This window comes from Sceloporus occidentalis, unplaced genomic scaffold, assembly GCF_023333645.1.
Source record: "Sceloporus occidentalis isolate IW3139 unplaced genomic scaffold, rSceOcc1.0.p SCAF_7, whole genome shotgun sequence".
NCBI classification, from domain to species: domain Eukaryota; kingdom Metazoa; phylum Chordata; class Lepidosauria; order Squamata; family Phrynosomatidae; genus Sceloporus; species Sceloporus occidentalis.
The window spans coordinates 88,906,385-88,919,904 of record NW_028316987.1 but is presented as its reverse complement, the minus strand read 5'-3'; the positions used below and the strand labels follow the sequence as shown (position 1 = coordinate 88,919,904).

At 38.8% G+C, this 13,520-nt stretch overlaps 1 protein-coding gene across 4 annotated transcripts in view; it reads right to left on the bottom strand.

Moving 5' to 3' along the window:
• Positions 1–13,520, bottom strand: part of LOC149310067 (5'-AMP-activated protein kinase subunit gamma-2-like) — a 238,973-nt gene that overhangs the window by 176,404 nt on the left and 49,049 nt on the right. Inside the window, exon 1 of one of the 4 annotated variants that reach the window (XM_089533616.1) lies at positions 4,658–4,898. The exons of the other annotated variants lie outside the window; for them this stretch is intronic. Coding sequence (XP_089389742.1) covers positions 4,658–4,696 — 39 coding nt within the window. The 5' untranslated portion in view covers positions 4,697–4,898. Of the gene's footprint in view, positions 1–4,657; positions 4,899–13,520 lie in introns of those variants that run through there. 4 annotated transcript variants of the gene reach the window in all.

Genomic DNA, 13,520 nt, shown 5'->3' with positions numbered 1-13,520 from the left:
AGAGTCACCAGTCCAAAACACATTGCAGAAATAATCCAGTTTGAGACCGCATTAAACTGCCCTGACTCAGTGCTAGGGAATCCTGGTACTGTAGTTTGTTGTGGCACCAGAGCTCTCTGATAGAGAAGTCTAAATATCTCACAAAACTACAGTTCCCAGAATTCCCTAGCATTGAGCCAAGGCAGTTAAAGCAGTTTCAAGCTAGATTATTTCTGCAGTGTGTTTTGGCACAATCCAATTCCTGTGCATCAGATTCCAGAGGGTGGGTTATGACAGGTAATTGAGAAGGCCAGAGTGGTTTGAGTGCTGGACCAGGAATCTATTCTCAAATTGTGTCAAGCGGAGGCAAGCTGGAATTTAATTTTCAAAAACAAGATTATGAGTAATTTTCAGAGTTGTACAAAACTATTCTTTACAGGCAATCTGTTCTTACCTGTACATCTTTTGTATGTTGCCACTTAAATAAGATATTTAGGAATTGAATGAAGTATGTTTAACAACTTATTCCATGTCCATTTTTAATTGTTTTCACTTGCTTTAGCTTGTGTTATACAAAAGATCAGCAAAATAGTTTTTCTGCTAAGCATGCAGAAAACTCTAGTTATTATTATTATTATTAAACTTTATTTCTAGAGCGCTGTAGTTGTGTTAACATGTCCTATATTAATTTAGACTAAAATTTCTAATATGTGTAAATAACTGGAAGTTGCACAACCCTAGATTAAATGAATGGAGAACTATGTGCACTCACAAAATTCCCAGTTATTTCACTGTAGTTTGTGCTGGAAATCTTTTGGATTGGTTATACCTTTATCTCTCTATACTCTTATTTTTCCAAATGAAGATATTAAAAGATAATCAGGTCCTGTTCTCATTATATTAGGACTTGAGGCCATCCAATTAAGGTGACTAGCAGAAAACTCATGCCTAATTAGCTTGTGAGATTCTCTATCCCATGCAATGAATGATAAATATAGAATTGGATGGCTGTTTTTAACAAGAAATAATTAATCATTTGTGAAGTTGTCCATCCACTATTATCTATTTGTCACGACACCTGAAAACAGAGGTTGAAAAAGTGAATTGTTTGGACTACAAGTTCCAGAATCCTATATGCACAGGCAATACCTCTTAGATTCTTAGACCAAGTTGGAGGTATCTGTCTGACTGCTATTAGAAACAGAATACTTGTCTGACTGGACTTGGTCTTCTGCAGAAAGAGCAAATGTAGTGTACCAGTTTGAGTGCTGGATTAAGACTCTGGGAGACCAGGGTTCAAATATCCGCTTGGCCAATGAAACCCACTGGATGACTTTGGGCAAGTCACACAGTCGGAAAAGAAGGCAATGGCAAACCCTCTCTGAACAAAGCTTGCCAAGAAACCCCCATGATAGAACTTATGGCTCGTCATAAGTCAGAAATGACTTGAAGACACACAACAAAACAGCAACAGCAACAACAACATTCTCTAGACTATTCCTAAATGGGAGCTGTGGAAGAGTTATTTCCTCTCTCCTATTACTTGGTCTTTTAGCTAGAGATGTCAGGGAGTGAACCTGAGACCATTCTGTGCATAAAGCAATAGCAATAGCAGCTTCATTTATATACCGCTTCATAGTGAGTAGTACACTACCGGCATTTAACCACTGCGCCACCATGGCTCCTTCAAACTGTGGACGAGTTATTTTCCAGACTTTATTACCCATTTTCCCACTTAGCCATCTTGGCCAATGGTTGTACTGGTTGGGGACTCTGGGAGTCGTAGTAAAAAAATAATATTTTTTGACCTCAGGCCAAAGCAGGGAAATCATCTCACACCCCACAACCAAGAACACTAAATGTGACCAAACTATAGTCTACATGGCATGTGTATATCATTGGTAATACCCGGAGAAGGCAACTGGTGTAACATGCAAAACAAACAAACAAACAAACATGTAAAAGTGGGTCCAAGGACATGATGTTTTTTACCATCATAACCAAACTACCTCTCTGAAGAGAAGGCAAGCCAAAAGCAGAAGCCAAACCTGTTGATGATCTATCAACAAGATCTATGGTACCTGCCAATACATGTGCCTCATACACTGGCCCTGTTTCTAACTAGAAAGTGTTAGCTAATCTTTACTGCCCCTCCTCTGGCAATCAACATCCTTTTATGAGAACTGCCTCTGCTAGAACAGGCTGCAGTTCCTTTAGTGCTCCAACAAAGCCCAGCTTGGAAACAAAACAAAATGCCATCTCTTCTCCAGTTGCTTGCCTATTGCATCTGTAGATTAAGGATGATTGATGATGATGATGACGACTGATGATTTGACCTTTCAAAAACAAACCAGAAGTCCTCTTCCACAAATGTCACTGTAATCTAACCTACATTTAACAAATATTCCAGGAATGAATCAGCATCATCCATTCTTCCTGAGGCTGATATATAATAGAGATATAATATAGGAAAACAACTATAATATTCAATAGTGTGGCCATTTTCCTTTATTCCCAATTCTTAACTGTATTATTAGTGGAATATTTGCTGACTTCACAATTCTGACTAAAAAATATTTGTTTTGTTCCACTGCTTGGGTAACTAGAGATATAGCACTTTCAGACCTTGGAAGTGATTTTTTTTACTACAGTTCCCTACAGTCCCTAACCAGCACAGCCACTGGCCTGCATGGCTAAGTGGGGGAATGGGTATTAAAGTCTGAAAAATAACTTGTCCATGCTTTGAATATTCTAATATAGAAAATGCATTTAGCTACCATAGCTAGTATGCACCTTTCATTAATTTGTCAAACCGCCTTTCAAAGCCATCTAATATATAGTAATGATAATCCCTTCTACCCATATCAGATAATTTCACAAATTAATATTGTGCTGGGTGTAGACATCTGTCCTGGGCTCCACCTACATTGCAGTTTGACCCTGCTTTAACTGCCATGGCTCAATGCTATGGAATCTGTAGCGTTGTGAGATATATATCCTTCTCTGTCAGAGAGCTCTGATGCCACAACAATCTACAAATCCCAGAAATCCATAGTTGAGCCATGACAGTTAAAGAAGTATCAGACTGGATTATTTCTGCAGTGTGGCAGCATCCTCAGTCTACTGTCAAGATATCAAACTCCATTTTTTCATGAGGCTAGTTTCTGGAAAGTACGTATTGATTCCCAGCTTAGTGTCAGACCATCTGGCCAAATATTCAACCTTGACAGGGAGCAGCTCTTCATAATTTCAGGCAAGTATTATTCCAAACCTATCTATCTGGAACTCTATTGCAGCCTAGGATTGTTAGGACTGAATTACCTCTTCTTCTCGTAGTTTTGATTCCTTCCATAGCCACTTTTAAGATAGTGGGGCTCACTGAATTCACTGGAGCTTACTACCAGACAAACATAAATATGATTGCAGTGTAGAAGATTTAAATAGTATTTTAGAGCAAAATCCTATATGAATCTACTCAAAAGTTGAAATCAATTCGGTGAGGCTCACTTCTACCTAGGACTTCACTGGTACTATTGCAATTGTTGTGTTCCTTGCTCGTGTTGGTGATAAAACATAAGTGCAGTAGTAGCCTATTCATAATGAATAGCAAGGGCACTATTGTGGTGTTATTTGGAAGACAGGGTTCATCCTCTTGGAGAGCTCCTTTAAAATTTGGAATAGAACACAGAGCTGATTCACCCCAATGATGCTGGAACCACAAGTCTTCACTACATGACGCTACCTTTTCTTCAACCATTATAGCAGATGCTATAAAGGAAGCCCATCTTTACACAATCCATTATTTTAATAGGTTCCTCCAAGCCAAGGAAAAGGTGCTGGTTATAGAATCATATAATAGAACCACAAAACTATAGAGATGGAAGAGGTCTCAAGGGTCTTATAGACCAAGACCCTTCTGATACAGGAAGTGCACAGCTACAGCATCCCTCACAGACATCTATCCAGCCTCTGCTTAAAAACTTCCAACAAAGGAGAAGCTGCTACCTTCTGAAGCTGTCCCTTGTGCTGCTGTTCATAGGATTTACATCTTTACAATTACCAACAACAACAACAGCTGCAGGTCTGATAGAAACTCAAAGGTAACTGAAGCTCAAGCATGACAGCAACAATATTTAAATTTAGTGAACTTCCAAATGGGTCCCTCCTCCCTCTGGGTGTATATATCCTTACCTATATCTTCATCTCTGTATTAGCGATAGCAACTGTACTGAGATTGTTTCTATCAGATGCACAGAAATAAAAAATAGACATTGCAGGGTGCAGAGAACAGACAGTAAAGCAAAAAATCAACGTACTCCTTTGTGCTCCATCCCACCTTCTAAGTATCTAATCTCTCTGTTCAAATTGTGATGGGGAGAAGTTACAGACAGAAAACAAGTACAAAGAGAACATGATGCACAGCCTTTCATTTTGTTGAAATTAAGAAAAACATCACAGTGTCAATTATGCATGCAAAACAGACACAACATTGCCTAGAACACCCACACAGTAGCATGCACATGTACTATGCAATTCCACAATAGACAAACAAACATCTCTTTCTTTCAGTCTTGTCTTGCTCTAAACATACACCATTCCCCTTTCACTGGCACAATTTATCTGCTGTTCCTATAGCCTTAGGGAAAACATAGATGATTCATACAAATCCATTACTTACAGCTCTGAAAAAGCCTGCACCTTGGGTTGAAATATCCATAGAATTGCATGTAGGTGGGTGGGGAATATCTTCTCAGTCAAAAGAAGAAAACAACATTAAAATATTTTAGGTCCAGCCAGTGGATGCTGCTCCTGCCACAACAGATGGGGACCCGTGCCTGGCGTTTTCTTAATTCCCAGAGCAGAGCAACAAGAGAGATGGCAACGAACACAAGGTAAGCCCGGAGAACACAGACAACAGTTTCATCTGATGCTCAGTGACTGTGAGCCAAACACGCTTCAGACAATTTAGATTTGATTACAATAATCCTCCAGCCTACTCTATGAACTTTAGAAAGAGGGGCTATTGGGAATGCTATTGGGGGAAATCACAAACCTATCCACCTATGAGAAGGGGATTGTTTACAAGTCCATAAGTTAAGTGGGAAGTTTGTGGGCGTACGTGGAAATTGTCAGCAGGTGGGTAGCTAAGACAATATAGTGAGAACAAACTGTACGTCTGGAGAGGGATGGTAGATTGAGCAGAAGCTGGAACTCTGCTTTCGAAATGTTCACATTGTTTTAAAAACACTGTCAGCATTATAACAATTTTTTAAATATCACATTTCTTGGAGAACATGAAAGCAAAACAGATAGGACAGTGATGCTAATTTTAACCTGTTTGGTATTGTTTTGAATTTTATATGTATTAATTTTTAATTGCTTTACCTAGAATGTATGCCACTGACAGGTTTATTTTATTTTATTCATTTTTAATTGGTTGTATGTACAGCGCTGTATAAATTTACAATGCTTTATAAATAAAGGTTAATAATAATAATAATAATAATAATAATAATAATAATAAGGGATTGATCTGGAACTGGTCTTCTATTAAATTAGTTACAGCTGTTTCTTAGGGCCACTATAGCACTGCCTGCTGTTCCCAGCTTTCTGAGGACATAGCATAATGAGGCTTTTGCATTAGGATGCTATTGCACTCCCTGAAACAAATCAGGAAGTAAAACAACTGCATAGAAAAAAGGGAGAAGAAAATAATGTCAAGAGTCACTCCCACTACAGCCCTGAAAACCCATCTACCATACACCAATCTAACATGACAACGCCAGAGTAACACTGTTGGAGAAAAGGCACCCATCAGTGAAGTGCTGATTGTAGTAATACCCTTCCAGTGAGCAAGGATAGAAGTGAGTAGAAAGGAAGGTAATTCCCCTTATTTTTCTTTGCAGATGTCAATAACACCTTACTGCTGAGGATCCAGTAATAGAGTCATCCAGAGAGTCAAAACTTTTTTTAGATCAAGCTGCAAAATTAGGGTTAAAAGGAGAATGGAATGAATAGGACCAGAAACCAGGATGGACAGACTTGGGCAGACTATTTCTGTGAGTAAATGGGGAGCATGTCTACACTCTGCCAAAGGCTATAAAGACAGACCAGATATTTGGGAATCAAAGAAGTTCTTGAAAGCAGCAGGACAGCATTTCAAGCTGATGGGTTTGAAGGAGAGATAAAGAAAGCTACACAGTGCCATTCTACTGGAATTTGAATGTTGCCTGACAGTATGATTCAACTAATCCATATTAGATGATGCAGAATAGATTTAAATATCTGTTATGCTAGCATCGAAGACCAGCACCTCTTCATCATGGTCCAGAGACTCACTCTTCCTAGCATCCAAACATTCACAACATCCTTTCTAAACAATTTACACAAAAGTAAATACCACTAGCTGCACTTGAACTTTTTGCCAAGTGAGAAAGTTCAGAGACATAGTCTTGGATTAACTCAGTTACTTATAGTTTTAATATCTGCTTTGGAGCAATGCCATACATAGTCATCAAGGATGGGAGGAAATGGAGAACTGGAGGAAGAAATCTTCAATCTGCTAGCAAGTACCACTATAAGATTTTGTCTACAAGGGAAAACATAATCTCTGCTCTAAACGTTACAACATATAGTCCCCAGATTTTCTTCTGTTGCATCACTGAAAATTTATCTCAAGCCTCAATAACACAAGGACTGCTTTGTTTTCTTTTATTTCTGCTCTCTGGATTCTTTATAAGGAAGGTGCCCATTACAGGAATTCTTTAAAAGGAAGCAGTGAATTCTGATTAGTGCTAGAGACAGATTCAAGTAATTACTTGTTTATAGTTGGAAAAGTAGCATGTTGGTTCCCTCTCCGTCTCAACTTGCCTTGCTGCATCCTGAATTCCTGCTTCCCAAGCATAAACAAACCAGGAAACATCACAGTCCTAAACATATTTACAGTAGTGGGTAAACCCCATTAAACCCCACGAGTTTGTTGTTGTGTGCCTTCAAGTCATTAACCTAAAGGAATCTATCACAGGGTTTGCTTGAGGTACACTCAGAAGGCAAAAATGCTTTTTTTTACTAGCCACTATGAAAGCGAACTCCTGTGGCCCAGACATATGGGTTTTGTGAAGGGTATAATAAGAAATGGGTTGGTTTTTTTAAAAGAATAACATAAAGGAAAAATAAAACATCTTTGGCTTGAGGCTGCTACCAAGCCCTTTGGAGCCCTTATGGAAGAGGAAAAAACCTTTCAGCTCTTTATCTGCCATGCATTTCTGGAAGGGTGAGCCTTCTTAACCTTGAATACAGCTCAGCAGACATGTTAAAATTACATAACAAGTCTTTTAAATCCTGCGCATTTTACAAAGGGAGAAAGACTTCAGCGTGATATATAGTAAAATGATTGGTTTGCTTCACTTACTTTGCAACAATAAGCTATGTCTGCAGTAAGCTCTTATTGCAGCTCAGTGCACAGTGCTTGCAACACTTACCTATCCTGCACATCTGTGTTGCAAACATTTTGCAAATGCTAATTTCTCCTCTTCTCTGTACTTCGCTGTTACTTGGCATCAAGTCGACTTACGTCACTTATGGCAATCTATGGCACTTAAAAAAAAATGCATTGAAAGAAATGCCATGAATTAGTCATTTGAACCACATAGGAGCATTGGTGCTCTTGGACATCTCAGCGGCTTTTGATACCATAGACCATGGTATCCTTCTGGAATGCCTGAGGGAGTTAGTTATTGGGAGCACTGCACTCCAATGGCTCTGCTCCTACCTCTCAGGCAGATTCCAGATGGTGAGGCTGGAAGACAGTTGCTCTTCCAAGAGAGAGCTGACATTTGGCATCCCTCAGGGTGCTATTCTATCCTTCATGCTATTAACATTTACATGAAGCCGCTGGGAGAGATCATCTGGACACATGGGGCGCGGTATTATCAGTACGCTGATGACACCCACATCTATTTCTCTGTGTCTCCGACTGTTGCAGTGACTAAGGATGGCATCTCTCCTCTGGATGCCTGCCTTGAGTCAGTAATGGGCTAGATGAGGAAAAACAAACTCAAGTTGAATCCAGAGAAAACGGAGGTAGTTGTGATAGGTACCCCAAGTCCAGGGATGGAGATTTGTCAGCCAGTTCTGGACGGGGTCACACTTCCCCTAAAAGTCCAAGTTCGCAGTTTAGGAGTACTCCTGGATCCATCTCTACAGTTGTCATCTCAATTAGATGCGATGGCCAGGAGTACTTGGTACCAGCTTCAGCTGATACGTCAACTGCGTCCCTACCTGGACTGAAAGGACCTTGATACAGTGGTACATGCACTGGTAATCTCTCACTTAGATTTCTGTAATGCGCTTTACTTGGGGCTACCTCTGTAGCAAGTTCGGAAGCTTCAATTGGTTCAAAACACGGCAGCCAGACTGGTCACTGGAACACCTAGATCAGACCACATAACACCAGTGTTAAAACCCCTTCATTGGTTGCCGATTAGCTTCCGGGCGCAATACAAAGTGTTGGTTATTACCTTTAAAGCCCTTCATGGCTTGGGCCTGAGTTACTTGAGGGAACACTTCTCCCTACACAATCTCAGAACATCTGGAAAGAACCTACTGGAGTACTCAAAAACCAGGCTAACAACAACTTCTTACAGAACATTCACTGCCACGGCCCCCAGATTGTGGAACAGCTTGCTGGAGGAGATCCATCTCATCACTACCTTGGATGATCTGAGTATGAATGTTAGTGTGAATGTTAGTTGATGATCCATTATTTTAGTGAATAAATAGTAATGTCATTGTTTTAACAATTGTATTTTATATGGAATTGTTTTATTGCTGCACTCCCGCCTCGATCCGCAGGGAGAGGCAGGAAATATAAATTATTATTATTATTATTATTATTATTATTATTATTATTATTATTATTAGAACCTGCCTTATATCCTAGGCATCCTAGACTGTGAGACTGAGAGGGGCATCCAGTCAATGCCAATTCACGATCCATGGAAAAATGAAAATATGTAACTCAAGTTTCTGAAGGGAAACAAAATGTTTATTGCCATTCCATTGAGCATCATTTGTAAGTGATGGGTACTAAAAGCTCAGAACAGTTCTAATTTAACCACATCAGGAAAATAAGATTTTCTAATATGTGGAGAATGTAATCGGGTCAAGAAATAAACAAGTTGCTTCTGTCTGTGTTTAGCAATTCAATTGTGTGAACTATGGAGATTATCAAACTAGGGCTAATTCAGCAATAATCACGGTGGTGAAAACAAAAAGCAACGGTAGACTATAGCACTCAATATTTTCACACACTCGTGCAATGGCGCAATAAAGCCACATAAGACCCAAAGAATAGCACAACTGCTTTCCGCACATATCTGTGAATGACCCATTAGTACATTAGAATTGATTATTTTGTGCATGTGCCATTTTGGCGCATGTCTTCAAATCATGTTCCCACCGCTCACAGAGTTAAAAATAAAATAAAATAAAATTATTACTTCACCATAGTATTTTAATCCTGTGTAAACAAAATCATGCCCTACATTTCAAACAAGATTGAAATACACTGCAAACCCAATCCTGGCAATGAAACTAATTGCCTATGCCAAAATTCAGACTCTTTAAAATTTAAAGGTCCCGGGTTGCTTCCCCAATTCGCAAATGAAATTTAATTCATTTTCGCATCCTGGCAATCACGCTTCAATAGCGCTGTTGAGAAGCCATTCATGGAAATTCCCTGTGAATGGTTTGTTGCTGGAGCATTCTTGGTTCTTCTCAGGATAAATCCTAAATAAGCGTGCCGTCGTCTGAAAATCTTCCACACAATTGTGTGATTTAGCCAGGATCATGCCTTTTTCTTCCCCCATTTGATAATCTGCTATGTGTAGCAGTTCAATTGGAATACTATCTATTCCTGGTGATTTATTCTTCCCAATTTCTCTAAGTGCAACTTGCACCTCACTTTCTAAAATTTAGTATTCTTCTTCATATGATTCTTTGTTCCATGTGTCTTTCATTTTTTTCATCTCTTTTATATAGCTCTTCTGTGTATCACTTCCATCATTTAATTTTTTTGTTCATGTAGTACATTCTTCTTCTGATAATAGAGCATCCCCACTCTTGGTGTGAATTTCCCTGTGAATTCCCAGATCTTATGGAGAAGGTCTTACCACAATGTCTAGAATTATACCTGCTATAAACAACAACTTGAGTGTCTATCTCTAAAGAATGAGCCAAGAAGATAATTCAGTCTGCATCCATACTACAGAAATACAGTCAGCCCTTCTTATACAACGATTTTTTATACACGGATTCAAGCATCCACGGTTTGAAAATGTTCAAAAAAAGTATACATTTCAAATGTCAAACCTTGATTTTCCATTTTTATAAGGGATACCATTTTGCTATGTCATTATATTTAATGGGACTTGAGCATACACGGATCTTGTTATCCACGGGGGATCTTGGAACCAAACCCCAGCGTATAACAAGGGTCCACTGTAATGCATTTGACACTGCTATAACTGCAATAACTCAGTGCTACTGTACTGTATTCTGGGGTTTGTAGTTTTGTGACATATTTAGCCTTCTCTGTCAGAGAGCTCTGGTGTCAGAACAAACTACAAATCCCAGGATTCCCTAGGATGGAGTCACAACAGTTAAAATGGTGTCAAACTGCAGTGCAGGTTCAACCTCAGTTCATTCTTAACAGGTTCATTTCCCGGTATGTTTGGGGCATATATTCCACTGCACTATGACCTTCTGCTTAGGACAACTTTTCTGCTAAACATCTTGCAGCAATCTCTGGATTAGTTTCATAAAACAGCACCATACTGCCGCATTCATTATGAAATTCCTTCCTTCCTTCCTTTGGACAAGGTGTAATCGAGTAAAGAAAAAAATGAAAAGAAAATGGGGTAAAGAATAAAGCTCTTCCAGTTAATTATTTTGATTTACTATCTCTAACTCTGTAAGAACTTGAAAAGAGCCCTCCTAGATAAACTAAGCATCCAGCCAACTCAGCAGCATCCTGTTCTCAATAGCGGTCAGCCAGATGCTTCAGGGAAGGGCATGAAAACAACTTCTAGCTGATTAATTACATTAACTGAACAGGCAAAACAAGCTATCTATGCTGACTCAGGCTGTGTTCACATAAGCAAGGCAAAGAACACAGGTACTGCTGGATGGATTATACAGGAGGCTATGATTTAGCTATTTTTAAAAATTAAACTTTATAAAATAACAACTTCAGGTTGATTTAAAAACAAATACTCATCAACCTGAAGTAATAAAAACAACATTATGTGGATGGTTATGAAGAAAAGGTAGGAAATACAAGATATTCTAGGTATCTGCTGGTTGTCACAATGATCCATTTCTCTAAGGGTCATTTGTAAGACATCTTTCCAATGTCCTAAGGACTGAGATGGTGGTTTCAACCTCTGCAAGTTACTGTTAAGATAGACAATAAAGGGAAGTCATTTCTCAACAAAGGATTTTTATTATGTGTGTCCTTTTGTAAATCTCAAAATAACAGATAGTTTCCCAATAATAATAATAATAATAATAATTATTATTATTATTATTACCCAGCTCTCCCCATGGACTGAAGCAAGGAACAACAGACCAACAAATACACAACATCACTTTAAAACAGACATCAATTTTAAAGAACAAACAAGACATATATAGAGAAGGAGGAGGCCCGGGTGAATTTAATTTTTTATTTTGTGATCTCTGAAATTACATTAGTTACAGCAAACCAAAACTGACTTACCTTTACGCAGTACATTCTTCCCAACATATGTAAGTAAGTCCCCTTTACAGTTACAGCCCTTCCAAAATTGTACATTCATGTTCTTTGTGATAAGGCTATTCTTTATTAACCTGTTGTTTATAGACAGTTATATGATGTTCACATAGATGTATACGGTTTATGGATTTGGAGGAGGCTGTGAATTCATGAGTTCTTTTCATTTCCCCACAACTGTGCCAATTTCATCCATCCTTCACTACTATTATTCTATATTATTCTTGACTGCATTGAAAACTCTGCTTAAGGGCAGAAAATAATCCCTTTTTGGACTAATCACTCCCCAAATCAGTCAGCCAGCATTGCCTCTGGCTGGGGAAAAACATGAATTCAAACCAAGAACTTGTCCAAGATCTAGTTAAGGACACTATTGAATCCCAGCTTGAAATTCCATTGTAAACATGTTCTATATAAGCGCATCAATGCTATTTAATCTCTTTTAGAAAAAAATAGGATCTTGAGTGTGCATTTAGAATAAATTGTATGTGTATATAAAATCACTATCATTAATGGAAGAGGTTTGGTTCCCTCCAGTACCAGAAACACACAGTCCCAGCTGCTCATCAGTTTTCCTAGATCTCTTCCCTTTTAAAGAATTGATGGCATAAGGGTTTTTGTCATGTAAAGCACAGGATGATCTGTTCTCAAACTCTGTCTTCTGGACAATTGTGCTATTTTTGCCATGCAGAACTGGGGAAGGAATTTAGATGAAAAGCTTTCCAAAACTGCGGCTCTTAGCACAATAACTGCACAGTTAGTTCAGATTGCTGCAAGAACAAGCACCTGTTGTGATCCCAGTAAGGATCTTCCTTCCTCTCCCATCCAACCTCATCATCTACTATTTTCATTGTTTAAGAAGTGCATATGATTTGGCCCTTAGACTACCAGGATCTCCTCCACACAACTAGTTGTGACAAAGCACAGCCAGCCTTCTGTAGCCACCGATTTTTTTTTAGCCATGGATTCAACCAACCAGTTTGACAACGTTAATTTTTTTACCCCAAAAAGCAAACCTTTATTTTGCTATTTTATGTAAGGAATATCATTTAACTAAGCTACTGTATTTAATGGGGCTTGAGCATCCACAAATTTTAGTATCCACAGGGGGTTGTGGAATCGAACCCCAGCAGATACACTGTACAGTAGTAAGCATGGCCACACTGGTGTCATGGATCTCCTACTGTATGGAACATGCAATATAATGGGTGACTCTATTCTGCCACCCCAAAACTGTGTCCTTGTGTGTATTTCTAAAGCTGAAAATGGCAGCATAGGGGAGCTCACCAAGCATTAGGGTGGCTGGTTACAACCATTTGATATGTAGCAATGTTGCTACTTCCTTTGTAACATTACTCAGCATTTTAGGAATTTTCAAAACATTTTGTTGGTTGTACACTACCCAGCTATGCTTTCCCATTGTCAGAACATGTGTACTATTCCTCCTATGAAACTCTCCAAACATATAGTGGCAGTGTCCATCTTTCGCAGCAAGTTACCCTCCACCAGTAAGAACACACCATCATTCATTATGTGTGATGCCAGATAAGCAATTCTCACTGGATCAGGATTAATTCAGTTACACTGCTTTAATTAAATATTTTTCAATCTTTGATTCTCATCCTCTAGATATTTTAGGTTTCAGGTTTCAGTAGCCCCAACCAGCATAGCCAGTGGTCTGTGATTCTAAGAGCTGAAGTCCCAAAATTATGAACGATCCAATGCTGAA